This window comes from Protopterus annectens, chromosome 4.part0 (assembly GCF_019279795.1).
Source record: "Protopterus annectens isolate FY-2018-M chromosome 4.part0, PAN1.0, whole genome shotgun sequence".
NCBI classification, from domain to species: Eukaryota; Metazoa; Chordata; order Ceratodontiformes; family Protopteridae; genus Protopterus; species Protopterus annectens.
In genome coordinates, this window is record NC_056733.1 from 529,162,710 (window position 1) to 529,183,240 (window position 20,531).

The 20,531-nt window shown below is 40.4% G+C and overlaps 1 protein-coding gene across 2 annotated transcripts in view; it reads left to right on the top strand.

The window, feature by feature from the left end:
• The window catches only part of NF2 (neurofibromin 2), a 1,458,300-nt gene that overhangs the window by 455,822 nt on the left and 981,947 nt on the right, over positions 1–20,531 (top strand). For both annotated transcript variants that reach the window (XM_044068458.1, XM_044068457.1), the window contains exon 6: positions 2,324–2,406. In XM_044068458.1, coding sequence (XP_043924393.1) covers positions 2,324–2,406 — 83 coding nt within the window. The remainder of the gene's footprint in view (positions 1–2,323; positions 2,407–20,531) is intronic.

The window sequence follows — 20,531 nt, forward strand, 5'->3', positions numbered from 1 at the left end:
CCCTGATATGGATATCATATTTCAGGGTTTTATAGGCAGTGACACCGAGCAACTTGGTATGGGATACTTGTTCCTTCTGGGTGTGATTTAAGGGTGTTAAGAGTAAGTAGAAGGTTTAGTTCAGTATACTGTTTAGGGGGGATTAGACTAGCTTTTATTTTTTGGAATTTAGGAACAGATAAGAGCTGGAGAGCCATGTTTCAGTAGACAAGGAATCTGATGTCATTTGTAGTTTGTCTAGATTAGTGGCTGAGCACAGAAGGGTGGAGTCATCAGTATTCTGCAAGATGGAGGAGAGCTTGCTGGCCTTACCGGGATCATTTATAAATATATTGAAGAGACTGTGGTCGATGATGGAACATTAAGGGATTCCAGCTGACACACAGAGGAAGGAGGAGCAAGAGTTTATCCATCTGACAGATTGAGATGATCTGGTGAGATGGTTTTCAAACCATGAAAGGGAAGGGAAGTCAAGGCCAAGGGTGGAAAGTCTGTGAATGAGTGGAGCATGAGATACTGTATTGAAAGCTTTCGAGTGGTCAAGGAAGACTGTAGATACTAGTTGACCTTTATTTCTACTATGGTTTATTAAGGACGTGAAGTTATGGAGGGCTGTGGTGGTACTGTGCCCTTACTGAAATCCATGCTGTGTTGGGGACAGAACATTGTTGTCTTAAATGAACTTAAAGAGCTGTGATTGAATGTACATCTGTAGAATTTTAGGTAGAGGTGATAGGATGGTGGTTGGTCTGTAGCTAAAGAGATCAGTAGAGTTACCACCTTTGTGAAGTGATAGTATAAAAATTTCTTCCATAGGGTGGCAGAACATGGCTTTCTTTTATGGAGCAATTTGCCAGAATGGAGACTGGAAATGCCAGAGTATCTGCTGTAATTTTTAGATATTCAGATGGGAGATTATCTTAGTCAAGTGTGGTAAGTTTTAGTTGTACAAGTAGTTTTCTGATAGTGGAGGTGGAGTCTGGGCTAAATAAAAAATTTAGAATGTATTAAGGGCGTTTGGTTGTGGTTAGTAGTTGAGGTAAGAATGGAGTTTTGCATGAGGGATGTCACTGCCTTTATGAAGGGCTGATTAAATGTAATGGTTATGCATTCCCACTTCACTGTCCAGAGAAAGGGATAGTTGGCTGGTATGGTCTGGATGTAAGTGTTGGTTAAGTGCTTTGATAATTAATTTGTGTAATAAGCTTTCTCATCTTGTTTGATTATCTTATTTTGCTATTAGTTAAATAGCTGAGCTGTTTAAAATTTAGCAGATGTGAGTTAGAAATGAACCTTTTCCAGTATGTCCATTTTTTGTCTCATTCGTTCATTAGTTGATATGTTTGTCTAGCTAGCTATTTGGATAGATTTGATTTGATTTGATTCGTAGTTAAGATAGGGGCATGGGTATTTAAGGCATTAAAGAAGGTGGTGTTGAATAGGGTTAGTGGCTTCCAGTTAGTGTTTTAAGTTTGAGATAAAAGTTTCAGTTTGAAGCTGTTGAGATTTCTGGCTTGATTGTACCTGATGTTTGTGTGGAGATGAGGCTTCTAATTATTAATGTAGGTATCTTCAGGAAGACAGATGCATGAGTAGAGAGGTATTGCTCCTGTTGTTTTGGGGTCTTGGTCAGGCCAAGACATGAGTATGTTGTTTTGCAGGCCTCACATGCAAAGTGCTGTTGAATTGCAGAAAGGAGTCCAGAGGAAAGCCATCAGAAAAATGCATGAGAAGGAGTGGGAAAGATATGACCAGAGGCTATATGAGCTGATGCTCTTTGCACTAGAGACCAGAATTGAAAAGGGAAACATTGTATATATGCACAAGATTGTGTAAAGGAGATGTGAAAGGGTCATTTGGACCTGGTAGGACAGAAGGGGAAAGAGGAGGCATAGGGGGCAGGTTGTGGGGTCAACCTCTTTCTTGGAGCTCTAAAATTACTTTAGAGATAATGTTTGGACATCTGGAATGGAGTACCAGAATGGGTGATGACAGGAGAAAATTTACTTGAGGCAGTCAGGATGACATGGGGAAGGTGAAGAAGGGATGAGGAGGAAAGGCAGTAGTGTCAAAAGATGGGGAGGTTAGACAGGTTTGCTGATGCATGGCAGATGTGATGTAATAAAAAGGAAGAGAGAGTCGGATTCATTTTATTTACTTTACCATGTACAGGTACATTTATGAAAATTCAGTAGTATTTTAATGTATGTCTGTTAAGAGTTGTTTTATAATTGTTAGCAACTAGAAAGAGACATTTGGTACCGTGTGCATGTGTAAGTTAGTCAAATACTGTTTCTAGCCTTCATCATTTCTTTATTTTTAGGTTATAAATCTGTATCAGATGACACCAGAGATGTGGGAGGAACGGATAACAGCCTGGTATGCTGAACACAGGGGCAGGACAAGGTAATGTAAGGATAGCATGCCTTTACCTCACTTATAATAGAGTTTTTCTCCTCTTGAGAGGATTGCATAATATTACATAGCATTACATTAGGTAGGTTAATAGGAGGTGATGGAATCTGTCTCATCTTCCTGAGTGTGCTGCTGCTTTCCCTTCCTTCCAGAAGTCCTAGGATTTGTTTAAATAGCCTTGGTCTGTAGCACCTATTCTCAAAATTGATTCCATCTGTCCACCATGCTGTGAAAAAGTACTTCTCTTATCTATAACTACAATCGAGCACCCTGATGTTGATCTCATCTCCCTCTTCCATTCTCTGTTCTTCATTTTTGGTGTAATTCCATCACATTTTCTCTTTATGACCTACATATGTATAACAGTTCCTCAATTCCTTTTTTTCTAATGAGTGGAGGCCAAACTTCCTTAGCCTGTCTTTATTCTTCATTCACCTGACCATACTAATTGCTTTCCTCTGTACCCTTTCCAGCATTGTCTACCCCTTCATCTTATAAGGCCTCCAGAACTGCACGCAGTATTCCAGTTGCGGCCTTACCAACTGATGGAGACACGCTGTCATCTTTTAGTGTCTATATTCTATTCCTGTGTTGTACCTTCCAGTGTTTGGCTTTCTTTAGTTGCTAACTTCTCACTCTGTGCTCGATGGTTTAGCTTTCTGTAATAAAAACTCCTTAGTACTCCTACTCTGGATTTTTTTAGTCTGACTCACATAGGTGGCAGTCCAGCAGTACAGAGGATTAAGGCTGTGAGCTGTTAACAAGCTCCTTTCTGTGGTACATAGTTTGAGTCCCTCAGCTTTCAACTACCTACATTGTGAACTTTAAGCAAGTCATTTAACCAGACAGTGCCTTGAGGCAGTGGGGAATTTGAGCTAGGTTCTTTAATGGTCTTCTGGACTGCATGCCTCATAACTACCTGTGAACCCAACTTCATAATTCATCATCTGTTACTTCCTAGATGTAACACCAAACAGTTGGGAGGGTTGACATTAAGATGTGACCTCTCTAGACCACAGGGTCAGCTCCAGAGACGCTGGTTGCAGATGTCTGTCTTGGGTCTGGTCTCCAGTCTCCTTTGATCCCTTTACAGGCTTGCCTTCATCTGATTGTCTTCACCCTACCCTGCCTTGCTGTCCTTAGCAAAGAAATTGGTCCAGTTTCATTTGCCCTTGAGGTCAAACACATTAAATGGGCTGGACCCAGCTTTAACCATTATGAGTTGCCAGTTGTCATTTCATAACCCTTTCAGACCCACCTGACTACCAGCCTATTTTCTCTGCTTTATCACCCCCACCCTATTTTCTCTACTTTCTTATCACTTACCCATCTCTCCATACAATTAAAGCACTCCTTTGCAAAGAACATGTGGTTTGGACCAGAGTTAAAACTTTCAGTAAAATCCAAATAAATCACTGTCTACCTCAGTGATGATGTCATGGAACTGGAATACGTTAGCCTAAGAAGACCTCCCTGCTGTGATTCCTTATTGGAATTTATTGAGCAGTCTGATTTTGCCCCAGGAACCTTATAAACTTTGATCTCAGAACTTTGTCCTTTGCTCTACCATCTACTGAATTCAGGCTGACTGGCTTGTAAATCCTGGCCTATTCTTTCTCCACTTTTGTAAGCAGATACCAACACAGCATCTCTCCAGCCTGCTTGGTCACCCCATTCCCGGGGGAACCTTTTGAAGAGTTCTTTAAGAGGATTAAAGAGGGCTAGCTGTTCTAGGATCTTAGGCAGGGTTATGTGTATTCTTCTGTGCTTTCAGTGCTAGAAGTAGTCATTACTAACTTACTGCATATGTCCATCTTCTGTTCAGCTGTTCTGCCTTTCCTTCCTTGAAAACTGATGCAAAGTTCTTGTTTAGTATTTCAACCTTCTGCTTAGCTTCATTATGTTTTTGCCTTCCCGAAATGATTCACCACTGTCCTTGATTACTTTCTTTGTATACCTGAAAAAGTCCCTCTTCCATTTTACTTGTGCTGGAGGAATAAGCCATTGAAGCATCTTGGTCTTACCTTTTAAATGAAAATGTCAGGATTTGCAAGAAATTATGAAGTCCTCTGTTAGATTTTTGTATTTAGTAGTAGAGGCCTACTCCTTTGCTGTTAAGAGAGAGAGAGAGAGAGAGAGACATAAAGTAGTCTACAAATTAAATGCAAAACTAAATAAAAATATATTTTTGGTATTTTTTTTTGTTTACATAAATTCACATACTGATGAGAATAGCTTAAGATGTTCTTCGTTCCACATTGCTGCAGTCCTTACTATTGGGTAGTCCGCTGTCCAGTCGGCCCGAATACCAGAGTATATGGCTGACGTGGTCAGGCGATTAGACTGCCAGTACGTCAGGGTACTAATGCGCATGACACGCCATATCCTCAGTCTTTTTGCCGCATGGTCCGATGCAGAAGCAGTTTTGCGAGTGCAGGTTGGCGTTCTGAAATATTTCCGAAGCCGGAGTTTCAGACCGAATCAGAGTTGGCTAAGTACCCCGTTGGGGAACATTTTGGTTTTTTCTTGCCTCAGTATTTAACCGGATGTCAGAAAAAGTGAATAACTGTATTTCTTGTGGAAACTGGATCTTCATGTATTTCAGAAATTGACAGTGTCATGGGGAACTCCAGACATAGATCTGTTCGCTTCTCCACTAAACCACCAGCTGCCAAAGTTTTGCACAAAGGGGTTTCATCACACAGCTTGGAAAGTGGATGCTCTGTCTTTCAGTTGGAAAAACCTTCATGTGTATGCCTTTCCACCTCTGCCTCTTCTTCCAAAGGTGCTATTTAAAGTCAGACAAGACAAGCCAAGGATGATTTTGATAGCTCCAGATTGGCCTCGGCAACACTGGTACCCACTACTAAGGAGTCTGGTAAGGAAGCCTCCATGGCCTTTACCTTTGATTCCTCATCTGTTATCTCAGAAGGACGGTCATCTGCTCAATGTCAAGCTTCACTCTCTTCATCTAACAGCCTGGCATATTCTGTGTTGAAACACAGCAGGTCTCAACTTCCTCAACAAGTTTTAAATGTGATTATGGAAGCTAGAAGACCTAGTACAAGGAAAGTGTACGCAGAAAATGGAAGAGATTTTTATTTTGGAGTACAGCAAAGAATTTGGAGATTTCTGAGCCTAATTTGAGTGTGGCTCTTCAATATCTTACTGAGTTATTGGACAAAGGTTTGTCCTTCTCTTCCATTAAGATTCATGCTGCAGCAATTTCAGCTCACTATGATTGTGACCCACCATTGTTTTCGCATCCTTTGTTCAAGCAGTTTCTTAGAGGGGCAAAGAATATAAGACCCCACGTAGAGCTCCTACTCCTGCTTGGGATCTCAATTTTGTGTTGGAAAACTTACTCTACAACCTTTTGAGCCTCGCTCCTGCTGAATTGAAATACTTGTCATGGAAGACTGCTTTTCTGTTGGCTATTACTTCTGCAAGAAGGGTGTCTGAGTTGCAGGCCCTTATGGCAGTAGAGCCCTTTTGATTTTCCATAAGGATAGGGTATCATTACGCACTAATCCTTCCTTTATGCCTAAGGTGGTTTCTAGTGTGGCTTTAAACCAAACTATTCATTTGCCTACTTTTTATGCAGACCCCCAAAATAAAGGGGAAAAGATTTTGCACACTTTAGATGTACACAGGCAATTGCGTTATTATTTAAGCAGGACTAAGGATTTTAGGCAGTCTCAGCAGTTGTTTGTTTCTTTTGCTTTGAGTTCGAGGGCAAGCCTGTGTCAAAACAAACTATTTCTAGGTGGATTGGGTTTTGCATTGCATTTTGTTATTCCCATCATGGCAAGGAGATTCCAGCTGGGATTAGGCCTCATTCCACTAGGGCTACTGCCACTTCAACAGCATTTCTAAGGGGTGGCAACTAAGGATATTTTGGAGGCAGCTACTTGGAGTTCAGTGCATACTTTCTCTAAGCATTATCACCTTCCTATCTACTCTAAGTCTAGGGCTGGTTTTGCCACAGCTGTTTTGCAAGGCATGTTGTCAGCTCCTACTTCTTTATGATTTGCCAGCCTCCCTTACCTCTGCTTTGGGATTCTACCCAATAGTAAGGACTGCAGCAATGTGGAACGAAGAACATAGTACAGTTTTGTACCTACCATAAATGTAGATGTTCGAGGATCCACATTGCTGCAGTCCAATTTACCTCCCTCCTTCCCCTCTGTGTTTAGGGGTGGTTGTGTAGGTGAGGTTATCTGCTGATATTTTTGTATATATTTTTGTATATATTGTACATATTTTTGGTGCAGGTATTTTGGGCCTTGTCTTTTTAGGGTCTTCTGACATCTGGGGCAAGAAAAGACTGAGGATATGACGTCGGTCATGCGCATTAGTACCCTGACGTACTGACGTCAGTCTAATGCGCCCTGACCGACGTCAGCCATATACTCTGGTATTCGGGCCGACTGGACAGCGGACTACCCAATAGTAAGGACTGCAGCAATGTGGATCCTCGAACATCTACATTTATGGTAGGTACAAAACTGTACTTTTTGGTTACTAGCTGCACTTTGTCTTAGTGTCATATGAAGAGCTGCTCATTGGCTGCAGATTGTGTAGGTCATGACGTAAACATGTTCTCCTTTTTCTGAACCTTTTTATAAATATATTTGTGGTGCTGTCCCTTAGTAACATGTCCTTCCTGCTGCTGTTTTCCCCTTGGATGGACTGCTTATCCTGATTTCTGTCATAGGATACGTTCTATAGGTTCATATGTTGGTACTGGGCTATCTGCCCGAAGGCATATATTAGCCCAGCCATGTTGTGCGGTATTCAACACCCCTTTAGTAGTTCCCTAGACCCTTGTACTAGCAGCTAGTACCCTTGGCCCTTATCTAGTAGTGCTGTTGGTATGATCTCCGGTGTGAACTTTCTGTTACCTATCCACTCATCAGGGTTCCTCTTGAAGAGTGATAGTGAGGGGCTCTGTCTTATGTAGATCGGGACCCTGTTCCATAGTAAGGGAAGTCTCTGCAAAGGGAATCTATCCCTCCAGCATGTTCTATTCATTGTTGTGTTGAGGTTTATATCCCTAGAGCGTGTAGCTCGAGTAGATTTGGTTTTGCTAAGATGGAGCATGTTCAACAATTCTGGGTTGGACATGGCTCTGTACGTTAGACAGAGATTGCCTCTGAGAAAGCGGTATGCAACAGAGAACAGTCTTAGCTTTTTCAATCGTGCTGCATAGGGCAACTGTTTGAGGCCAGTAATCCTCTTGGTTAGGTACCTATGTGGTCTCTCCAGCTGCTGGAGATATCTAGCCAGGTGCATTCCAATTGGTGCATTGTACTCAATAATAGGTCTGATGAGGGAAGAGTAGAGGGGGCACCATTACATCCTTAGATCTTGATATGGGTTTAAACACCCTGCTGCAGTAGGCCAGTGTGGTTAGCATGTAGTTGCATTTATTTTTCTTGTGTCTTAGCTTCTGCCATGTTGGTAGCAGCAGGTATTGACTGTACTCAAACTGAATAAGTGGATATTGGCCTCTATATATTGCTGGTGTCTGTCTTATTGATGCCAGCTCTTCATTGCATCTTCATCCTGAATTTATGTGATTTCCTGGAGACTCTCCTGTGGTGATAATCCATCTCCCAGGATAATAAGCTGTTGGCTACTGCACCTGTTTGGAGCTCTAGGCTGACTAGTCAGTCTTTAATATCATGGTACATGCTGGAATTCTGCCACTGCACCATTATCAAACTTTGATATTTATTAAAATGTTGTACATGTTGTGTCAATAATAAAACGTATGTTTTTAAAGTGAAACATTGTACCATTTACTAATTGCTGCTCTTAAAATGGGAGGCAAATATTTAAACATTGAAATGTCTCATGTTATTAATAAGCTACTTTATAAACTATGGTCATTTCGCTATTTGAATGTTGCACTGCAATTTGCTATACATAAAAGGGCACAATGTAATATTTTTAAAATATAATCTGTAGTTGTAATGTTTATATTAAGCTTTTATAGAATCATGTAACCATTGTTTAATGAGCATAACGTTGCTGTTGTCAGCATTATGCTGTGCTGTTAGCAGTAGCCATTGGTATTGTCTTTTCACACAAAGTATGTATGTTCAGTATTTTAATTTTTATGTGCTTTGCTTTGAGCTTGGCTCATGGCAGGTAAGGGTCTCTGGACCAGTCTGCTCACCCAGTTAAATTATTCATTAATAAAATAAATATTAATAATATATTTTACACCATTTTATTCAAGTCCTTTCACCAAGGCAAGAATACTAGAACATTCATTGCAGTCTTAAATCACATCTTAAATAAGTAAAATTTAAACACTGACAGTAAAAGAAACATTGACTGATGCACCTTTTTTGAAATAGGGCATACTTTTCTTTCACAAATGTAATGTAGCAGTGCAGATGTTCTTCATCTCACATTGCTGCAGTCCTTACACTTGGGTAGTCCGCTGTCCTCGGTCGGCCCAAATATCAAAGTATAAGGCTGACGTCGGTCAGGGCGCATTTGACTGACATCAGGACGTCAGGGTACAAATGCGCATGACCGACGTCATATCCTCAGTCTTTTTTGCCGCATGGTCCGATGCAGAAGCAGCATTGCAAGTGCCGGTTGGCGTTCTGAGATTTTTCGATTTAGAAGTTTCAGACCGAGTTCAAAGTTGGCTAAGTACCCGTTGGGGAATATTTTAGTTTTTTCTTGCCTCAGTGATTTACCGGATGTCAGAAAAAGTCAATAATTGCATTTCTTGTGGGAAACAGATACTGCATAGAGATTATCATACTTTGTGTATTCCTTGCTTAGGGCCTGAGCACGACGTTGTTGGCTGTCGCTCTTGTGCTAGATTTACCAAACGCACTATAAAGAGAAGGTTGGATTGTGCAAGGTTAGTCTTTGGGAAGCGGTGCAACTATAAAATGCCGTCGGATGCTCCGCCCGCTTCTACAAGAAGCGCAAGGACAAGGCAGTTAAGCCTAGGCTAGAAGAACCGTCTGTACCGGACGCCGGTTCTTTAGAGGTGTCGGTGGAGCCGGTGGCTCCACCGGAGGTTTCTTTGTGTTCCCAGGGTGAGACCTTATTATTGCAAGATGTGGCCTCTCAGGAGACAAGTCAAGCTGAGGGGGCTTCTCAGGTTACTATACTCCCCTCCCTTCCTAAGGTATCTAGGCCCTCTCCTTCTGTTTCAAAGGCTTCTCCCAGGGGCAGGCCAGGTTTAGCTTCAGTTGGTGTTACCCCTAGCTCTTCAGGTACTGTGCCCAAGAAGCATATGCTTAAAATGGCAGAAGATTTGATTACTTTGATTAGGGGTTCTATGCCCCCTCCTGATAAGAGACCTAGGGTGGAGCCTGAGCTGGCGGGTTTTGAGCAGGCTTCAGATGTTTCAGAGTCTTCGGCTGAAGACTTACAGGAGTACTCTCCTTATTCTGATTCTGATGTGGATGATTCTACTCCTTCTGCTACTCCTCCTGAGGATTTTTCTTTTTCAGAAACTCTTCATTCCATGAGGGAGCATTTTAAGTGGGAAGGTCAGGACTTCTCTGATTCCAGGAAAAGGCTTAGGGAATTTCTGTTTTTACCCCAGCATAGGCCTTTGGCTATACCTCCTGTTTTGGATGTAGTGGAAGATGTTTTACAGAGGCTTCTCTTAATCCTGATTCTTTGCCTCCTGCTCCTGTTAAGCGGATAGGTATTACAGGGTGCCTGAAGCTCATAAGTATCTTTTTAAGTGTCCTAGGGCAGACCCAGAAACTGTTAGCCAGGGGCCTAAAGGTGTTAAGGCTTCTGTTGTTAAAAATCCGGTTCCTGCAGACAAGGAGGCTAGGGCCTTGGATAGATGGGGAAAGAAAGTCTATACTTCTTCCACTCTTGCTATGAGGGCTCTGAATTGCCAGTTTCACATGTTGAAATACCAAATCTATCTCCTTTCTCAATTGAAGTCTAAGGTTGATGCTCTGGCAGTAGGTATTGATTGTAAAGAGTTGCAAGATTTAGTACATGTTTCTGAACAGGTGGGTAAGCATTCTTTGCAATGTGGTTTTGATGCTGTACAGGCCTCGTCTAGGGTGGCTGCCACTGGGTCAGTTCTTCGCAGGCACGCCTGGCTGAGGGATCAGAATTTGTCTGAACATGTTAAAACAAGGATTTTAGATGCTCCTTTACAATCTGACGTGTTGTTTGGTCCTCCTGTTGAGACAGTTTTAAAGAAAATGGAAGACAAAGCTAAGTCTATGCAGACTGTTAAAGATTTTTTGCAAGTCCAGCCTCCAAAGTTTAGTAGAAATTGGCCTACTAAAGGGTGGACGATCCTTCTTATGATTCCCAGTCTAGGGGTAGATCTAGACGTGGTAAGGGCAGAGCTCAGGGCTCTTTCAGGCCTAGAACAGGGAGTTCTCCTGCACAGGCTTCGGGTGAGGGCAGGGTCAGTCCTTCGTAGCAGACCCAATGACCTACCTTTTCAGCTGCCAGAGCCTGCTGCCTGGCAGCACCTTTGGGAGGAAGGTTGGCACTTTTCAAAGAAAATTGGAGTTTAATTACCCAGGACAGATGGGTATTGGATATCATACACCACGGCTACAGGTTTTATTTCCATACCTTGCCTCCTTTCAAAGGCATGCCAGACGTTCCTCCTCAACAAAGAATAGAGGCTCACAAACAAGTTGCTCTGTTGCTCCAACTAGGGGCCATACAGCCGGTCCCTCTGCCAGAAGTGGGCCTAGGATTTTATTCTCGCCTGTTCCTAGTACCAAAGAAGGGGAACACGTGGAGACCAATTTTGGATTTATCTATCCTCAACACTTATCTGGACATTCCCAAGTTGCAGCAGCTTTTACCTCTGCTGGGCAAAGATCATTGGATGGTAACTTTGGATCTCAAGGAGGCTTACCTTCATGTTCCTATCAGACTAAGTTGCAGAAAGTATCTGCGCTGAGCTGGGACTTCTCACTATCAGTTCTCTGCATTGCCCTTTGGCTTATCTACTGCACCCAGAGTGTTCACGAAAGTTCTGGCTCCAGTGATAGCTTTCTTCAGACTAAAAGGAATACAGATCTATCCTTATTTGGACGACTGCCTAATTCTGGCTCAAGGAAGGAAGAGCTTCTTCATCATTTGGAATATGTGATAGCAGTGCTAAGATGCCTAGGGTATTCTGTGAACGAAATAAAGTCCAGTCTAGTACCCTCTCAAGACATGTGCTTTCTGGGTGTGAGACTGAATACAGCATCCCAGATGGCCTTTTTAACCCCGGACAAACAAAAGAGTCTATCACTTTACTTCCATCAACTATCTCATCAGTCCGGGCTGACTGCAGGGACAGTCCTTCAAGCCTTAGGGTTCATGGCATCTTGTATTCTGGTGCTTCCCAATGCCAAACTGCATATGAGGAAGCTACAATGGTATCTCAAAAATGTATGGACACAGCACTGCCAGCATCTGGACACTGTCATTCAAATAATACCTTGCATTCAAAAGGAATTTTTGTGGTGGGCTCAGGAATGTCACCTAAACAAGGGACTCTCTGTGACCCGGCCAGAGGCGAGTCAGATTTTAACGACAGATGCCTCAGACAAAGCTTGGGGAGCTCATCTAAATGGAAAGTGGATACAAAACAAGTGGCCTGTCAGACTACAACATCTACATATCAACATGAAGGAGATGTTAGCAGTCCAGTTTGCAATAATAGCTTTCAAGGAATTACTTCTTCCAGGGCAGGTGTTGATTCTAACAGACAACACAACTGTCATGTGGTACATCAACAAGCAAGGGGGAACGCATTCTTATCCTCTATGCAGGCAAGCAATGATTTTGTGGGAGACTGCTCTCAGTTTACAGCTCAATCTTCAGGCAAGGTTTCTGCCAGGAGCACAGAACTCCTTAGCAGATGTGTTGAGCAGACAAATTATGGATCCCCACGAGTGGAAATTGGATCCTCATGTATTTCAGAAATTGACAGTGTCATGGGGAACTCCAGACATAGTAACCAAAAAACGGAGGATGCAGAACAAACCAGTAAGCAGAAACAAAGCACCCTGAACCACTGCTAGGTAGGCACACAAATTTATTAAGCCGGCAACAAATTTTTCGAGTGAACTGTTCGGCTTAATAAATTTGTGTGCCTACCTAGCAGAACTCCAGACATAGATCTGTTCGCTTCTCCACTAAACCATCAGCTGGCAAAGTTTTGCACAAAAAGGTTTCATCCCACAGCTTGGAGAGTGGATGCTCTTTCTTTCAATTGGAGCAATCTCCATGTGTATGCCTTTCCACCTCTGCCTCTCCTCCTAAAGGTACTTCTAAAGGTCAGACAGGACAAGCCACGGATGATTTTGATAGCTCCGGATTGGCCTCGACAGCACTGGTACCCATTACTGAGAAGTCTGGTACGGAAGCCTCCATGGCCTTTGCCTTCGATTCCACACCTATTGTCGCAGGAGGACAGCCATTTGCTAAATGTCAAGCTTCACTCTCTGCACCTAACAGCCTGGCATATTCTGTTTTGAACCATAGTGGGCCTCCACTTCCTCAGCAAGTTTTGAATGTTATTTTGGAAGCTAGAAGGCCTAGTACAAGGAAAGTGTACGCAGACAAATGGAAGAGATTTTTATTTTGGAGTGCAGCAAAAGATTTTGATGTTTCTGAGCCTAATTTGTGTGTGGCTCTTCAATATCTTACTGAGTTACTAGACAAAGGTTTGTCTTTCTCTTCTATTAAAGTTCATGCTGCAGCAATTTCAGCTCACTATGATTGTGTCCCACCATTGTTTTCTCATCCTTTGTTCAAGCAATTTCTCAGAGGGGCAAAGAATATAAGACCCCCACGGAGAGCTCCTACTCCTGCATGGGATCTCAATTTTGTGTTGGAGAAACTCACTCTACAACCTTTTGAGCCTGCAGCTACTGCTGAGTTGAAATATTTATCATGGAAGACTGCTTTTTTGTTGGCCATTACCTCTGCAAGAAGGGTTTCTGAATTACAGGCCCTTATGGCGGTTGAGCCTTTCTTGATCTTCCATAAGGATAGGGTATCATTACGTACTAATCCTTCCTTTATGCCTAAGGTGGTTTCTAGTGTGGCTTTAAACCAAACTATTCATTTGCCTACTTTTTATGCAAATCCCCAAAATAAAGGGGAAAAGATTTTGCACACTTTAGATGTTCACAGGCAGTTGCGTTATTATTTGGACAGAACTAAAGGGTTCAGGCAGTCTCAGCAGTTGTTTGTTTCTTTTGCTTTGAGTTCTCAGGGCAAGCCTGTGTCAAAACAAACTATTTCTAAGTGGATTGGGTTTTGCATTGCTTTCTGTTATTCCCATCATGGCAAGGAGATTCCAGCTGGGATTAGGCCTCATTCCGCTAGGGCTACTGCCACTTCAACAGCTTTTTTGAGGGGTGTGGCAACCAAGGATATTTTGGAGGCAGCTACTTGGAGTTCTGTGCATACTTTCTCTAGGCATTATCACCTGCCACTTTACTCTAAGTCCAGGGCTGGTTTTGCCACTGCTATTTTGCAGGGCATTTTGGCAGCTCCTGCTTCCTTGTAGTTAGCCATCCTCCCTTACCTCTGTTTTGGGATTCTACCCAAGTGTAAGGACTGCAGCAATGTGAGATGAAGAACATAGTACAGTTTTGTACCTACCATAAATGTAGATGTTCGAAGATCCACATTGCTGCAGTCCAATTTGCCCTCCCTCCTTCCCCTCTGTAGTTAGACGTGGTTGTGTGGGTTGGGTTGTACATTTGTGTATATTGTATATTTTGTACATATAGTTAGTGCAAGGGTGGTTGGTTGGTTGTTTGCTGTCTTTTGGTTTTGACCTTTATTTTTAGGGTCTTCTGACATCTGGGGCAAGAAAAGACTGAGGATATGACGTCGGTCATGCGCATTTGTACCCTGACGTCCTGATGTCAGTCAAATGCGCCCTGACCGACGTCAGCCTTATACTTTGATATTCGGGCCGACCGAGGACAGCGGACTACCCAAGTGTAAGGACTGCAGCAATGTGGATCTTCGAACATCTACATTTATGGTAGGTACAAAACTGTACTTTATCCTCTTTCAGATTATACATGCTTAAAAACAATTGTCATCACTCATAATGACCACACGCCTTCTACCCAATAATCATGGACTTAAAAAAAAAGTAACAATCTTTATAACCTCCTTTTTCATTGCTAATTTTCAGTCTTCTCCACCTCTTTTTTTCTTATTCTTATAATGTGTATAAAACTGCACACTTCTGAAATAACATTTTTGGTGACAGATTAAGCAAATCATTTCAGTACCTTTGTCAACCCATTGAGTCTTAATGTTCTTGTTTTATATGTCTAAAACTGTACATCACAAATAATTTTTAACAGTAACCTGTTCAAGTACATTACATAACCTAAATCGTGAAAGGAAGTGAATATGTGACTTCCATATTCAGTAGTGTCTTGAAATCCAGTAAAACAAGTGCCCTACATGCAGACCAGTTGTTCTCTGTACTTTTATCGTGTAATAACTTTATACACTTATAATGTATATATGAATAATGTCAAACTTAAACTTCAAAAAAGACTACTAAACTCTAGCAAATAAGGTTTTGCTTGTTTGTTCAGTTAAACTTCATCAGAACAAATTCTACATACAATACCTGCACTTAAATACTTCTCTAAAATTTACTGACATCACTTTCGTTTAGCAAATACTTCCTATTGCAGTCATGTGATCCACTCAGATTACTAACATCACTTCCTCTCAACACACATAAATACACATTGAAAAAAAGGTAATCATACTAATTTGTTTAACTTAAACTACCAAAACATTTTATCATGAAGCCAAAATGCACTTAATATTTAAAATTTCAGTGAGACCTAGAATAACATTAGCAGCTAACGCCCAATGGCATTTCACATCTTTAGCTACCAGTTTATTTTTAACATTCCCAAATATATTAACATTGCCCATATTAAAATCAGTAACTACTAGTTCTGAAAAAAAACTCAAATTTTTTGAAATCCGTGCATTCAGTTTTATGCTTCGCTAAAGCATAAGTACCATCACTGTTCCTAATAACAAACATGTGCTTCATATATTCTGTTTGAGAGCATTTTAGTGATTTTACCCATGTAGTAGCTTTCACATGAAGCACATGTAGCTAAATGTACTCTACAAGTTGATCAGCAATTAATGTTACCCTAAGCAAAACTTTTATATTCTTTGTATTTTAAAACACTATGGCCACTATTTGTAAACCTGCACATCTTGCATTCTTTACACCTGTAAGTACCAAGAGCATCTGCATAGTTACGTAGTATATTACTGATTTCAGAAGATCTTTCAAAAAAGTACTTTAAAGTCTTAATTCTTTTATAACAAAATAAAATACGCTTAGATCCTAAAATATTGAAATGTTCTTCATTGTTATGAATAATTTTCCAGGTTTTTTTAGTAATATTTTAATGGAAGTAGCATCATGAGTGATGGGGAAGTAAAATTCCTTTAAAGTGGTGCTGCTTATTAAAGGTCAGTGTCGGAACAAAACCAGTCAATAAAATAGGTGGAAATTTAGAATTCTTGTTAGAAATGACCTCTTCCATTATTTCATTAATCTTAACTTGGAGTAAATTTAAAAAAAAAAATTTTTTCAATAAAAAACATTCCTTCTTGAACATCTCATCACTAATAATTCTAAAAAGTGTAATAAATTGCCCCAACTATATTTCATTTAATATCTGTTGGATATTGACTTTTTTAACTTTTTAAATAATTAACAAAAGTTTTCTTCCCAAAATATTTGTATGAAAACAGTTTGTACTTTTGTCAAGTGTAACTTCCAAGTCTAAAAATGAACAACATCTCCACAAATACTTAAAATAAATTTAAGAAACTCAGTACTATAATTAGTATCCTGTAAAAAGGTTCCAAATTATATGTCGGATCCCTACCATATAAAAAAAACAAGTCATCAATAACATTTTGTAAAAGGAAACTTGTTCAAGACCCTTTAAATTAAGAAGTTGTTCCATCTCCCATCAGCTCAGTACTAAATGGACAAGTGCAGTGCAGCACAAGCACCCATAGCAACACCCAGAAGTTGAGGATACATTTCATTATTCAACAAAAAAAAAACATTTACAAATACTACTTATCATTAGCTCTAGTATTGATCTAAACCATTTTCAATTCTGTATATTTACTTAAGTACAATCTCACATATTCAGTACTAGTATGTTCCACTATACTAGTATATAACAACTGTACATCAAGGGTTACGAAAAAAAACTTTCTTTGCTGGTAAATTTATATTTGGATAAAAGATCTAAACAAGCCTAGGAGTCAAGGCAAAATTTAGAAGAGTGTATTGTAGGATTTAAAATCACGGCTACGTTCATGGAAATAAATTCAGTTTTGGTTTTAACTGCAGCAAAAATTGGTCTCGATGGTTGGTCTGTCTCATTTTTATGTATGTTTGGAAATATGTTCCAATAACAGGATGATCAGCCCTAAAAAAGCTGGATTCATTAAATGCAATATAGGTTTGATCTAATAAGTTAGGTAACTGAAAATCAGTAAGTTTAAATTGTTTTAACATCTTATATTTAGGCACCTTTTCATAATACTTAGAATCCGATAGATGTTCATTTAATTTTTGCTCTAATATATTTTGACTCATCACAACAGTTATTCTTCCATTTTATGCTTTCATAACCCCAACTAGATTTAGGTTGCCTTACTTCTAACAAGGTTTCCTTTTCAAAAGATGAAATATTTTGCCATTGTACATCAGCAGTTGTATTTAGCAAAGTCCTAATTTTTTTGTCACAAACACAGAGTGTAATATGGGCAGCAGACGTGGATTAAAGGTGCTTTTTTTCTTAAGTAGAACATTGTCACAAATCGTAGAAGAATCAACATCATGTGAAATATAGTGTAGGTTTAATTTATGAAATAGTAGGATGTAAATCTATACAAACATCAATTGAATTGGCACATTGGGCTGGGATAAAAGAAAAACCTTTTTCTAACACGTAAATGAAATTTTGTTAAAATCAAGTCACTAAGATAGTAAACTAGAAAAGCTTATTTACATTGACCACATCCTCTCCCTTGACCTCGTTCCTTCACTTTCTGTTCCCCTCTCTGTATTTGTTCTTGGCGACCGTAAAAAATTAATGTAATTGTTGGCTGAATTGTTAATCTCGGAAATACTCTTGTTCATATTGTTCCTACTTTCTCTGTGGGTCACTGTACATGAATTAATATTTCATTCATTTAAAAAAGTGCTGTTAACCAATGACGCATCATCTTCACTTGTTAAAAGTGGAACATTAGAAATATCTGCATTGTTAAATACTGCTTCCACTTGAACATCATTAAGTTTAGCACCTGAAGAAAACACCTTTTTTCAGAAGAAGTATGATATGCTGTATTATTTTTATATATTTCCGCATCTGTATATTTTGTTTTTCTTGACAACAGTTGTAGCTATACATCTTTTGATTTTAACATATTGCCAAAGTATGACAGTGTGCAAAACATGCACCTATAAATTTAAATTTTCAAGTTGTTAATTTTATGCATCTTATATCCAACCAACAATTTTAGAATTTGCATACCTGTATTATTATACAGATTTGCTAAGTCTTTGTAGATTTTAACATTACTATTAATATTATTTAAACCCAGCTGATACCCAGAAAGGCTAAGGTGCCTGCAAAATATCCCAATTAACATTCAAATCAAAGAGTAAAAGGGTCACACAGTCCCTGTGTTTCTGAAGTATAGTCAAACTGTCTACTTATGCTGTATGAGGAGGTCAATAAAAGGCCGGAAAATGAATGTGCACAACTAGTGGGATTTGGCTTTATTGGCCAGAATGTAACCATAAAGACTTAAAAATATTTAAAAAGTGTGTGTTGTGTATTGTGTTGTGTGTGTATTGTGTTGTGTGTGTCAAGATCCCTTACTACTGGGTTGACTGTAACTGGTGTTTTATTGATGAAGTAATTAACTTGTGTCCGAAAGGACATTATAATGCATTTTTTAGCACTGAGTGTTAAACTAAGACTTTGGCATCAGGCATTGGTTTGTGTTAAACCATCTTGCAAGATGTTGTCCTGGGGGAATTTATAATAGTTCCCAATTTACAGTCATCTGCGAACTTGGTGAGACGGACTCCATGAACATTAGTTTTGACTTCTGAGAAGTTGATGCCAAACAGGAGGAAGCCCAGCACTGAACTTGGTGTATTCCACTTGTGACATGTCTCTTGGTGGAGGTGGTCTTGCTTATCCTGACTTCTTGGGTCCTGTCCGAGTCATCTGACATTCCAGTGACTTGTGTAATGATTAATGCTTAGCTCAGAGAGCTTGTCAACAATGCACATATCAGATGCCTTAGCTAGGTCAAGATAAGCAGTATGCACTGTTTTACCCTCATTCTTTGCCTTGGTGACCCTCTCAAAGAAGCTAACAAGATAAAAGTAGACTTTACCATCCCTTAAAGCCAGTGTCTGAAGATTGCCAATGTTTTTGTTTTTCGTCAACCCCTTTTTTCCCCATTTTCTAAGTGGGGTTGGGGTGCCATGTCAACTGTAGCCATCTCTCTCTCTATTCAGTGCCACTCTCCTGCCTTCTTTGACATTCATGCCTGGCTTTTGCAGGTCTTCCCTCACACAGTTCATCCACCTCTTTGCTGGATGCCATTATATCCTCTTGCATTCTTCCTGTGTGTCCCAAATCATCTTCACCAGATTGTCTTCTGCTTTTCTAAACCTGTGCCCAACCACTGTAATCTGTTCTTTTTTACCTTTTCTGCAATTGAAGTTACTTTGGCTTCTGCTCTTATGTCTTCATTCTATCCCACAGTGTGCACCCTTCCACCCATCTCTGGCACTTCATGTCCATCACATCTAGCTTCTTCAACTGCCCTGCCTTTATTGCCTATTTTTCCATACCATAGAGTAGTATTGGTTGCACCACTGTTTTATACATCTTACTTTTCAGCTTCTTAGACATTTTTCTGTTGCATATTGCGCCTGATAGTCTGTGCCAGTGGACTACAAGACCCTCTTATTGTAGCTTTGACCACCTCATTCAGACTTCCCTTCTCTTCAACCACCCCTCCAAAGTACTTGAAGTTGTTAACCTGTTCCACTATTTTCCCTTCTATCTCAATTGTCTGCTTCTTCTGAACTCTGTCATTTGCCCCATTACAACTGTCTTATCTGTAGTCAGGTTCATTCCATGTGCCTTCAGTTTTGCATTGCATTCCCTTATCCTTTGCTGAAGTTCTTGCTCAGAGTCAGTCTGTAATGTCTTATCTACATACAGCACCTTTGTTGATCTGTGCCCTCTGACCTGTTTGCTAATGTAGTCTGTCACCAGTATGAACAGCCGTGGGCTCAGAGCTGACCCTGGTGCACACCCACTGAACTTCTCTGTGAAACTGACAACTGTTTTGTACTTGAGTCATTAGATACTTGTACATAACTTGCACTAATTCTGCCAGTGTTTCTGGGACTTTGAACCACCACAAGACTGCCCAAATCAGCCTTCGTGGGACCTTGTTATTTGCTTTCTCCAAGTCTAGGAATGCTCAGTTGTTATCTTTCCCCATCTTTAGCTTTTTCTCAGCTATCTGTCTTGCTGCAAACGTCTGGTCAGTTGTGCTGCATTCTGATCTGAATCCGAACTGTTGCTCTCCCATTTTACTTTCTACTCCTCTGTGTATTCGTTCATCAGTCATCCTTTCCAGAACTTTCATGTAATGTGACAGAAGTTTGATACCTCTGTACTGTCCACAGTTGTGAATGTCTCCCTTGTTCTTGAAGACTGGCACTAGTATGCTTAATATTAGTCTGGGATGTGCCTTTATCTCCACGCTGCTGTGAGTACCCTCAGGAGCCATTTCTCCCCTATTTCTTTATCGTGTCTACTGTGACCTCATCTGAGTCTGCTGGTTTCCTTGAGTTTCATGTTCCTTAGTGCTGTTCATACTTTTTCTGTGGTGTGCTCTTCTCTCATTGTAGTCTTTGTCTAAGGAAGTACAACTTCTGTTGGGTTTTCTTCATTCAGAAGCTGCTGGAAGTACTCCTTACATCTGCCTTTGATGTCCTGTGGATTGGTGAG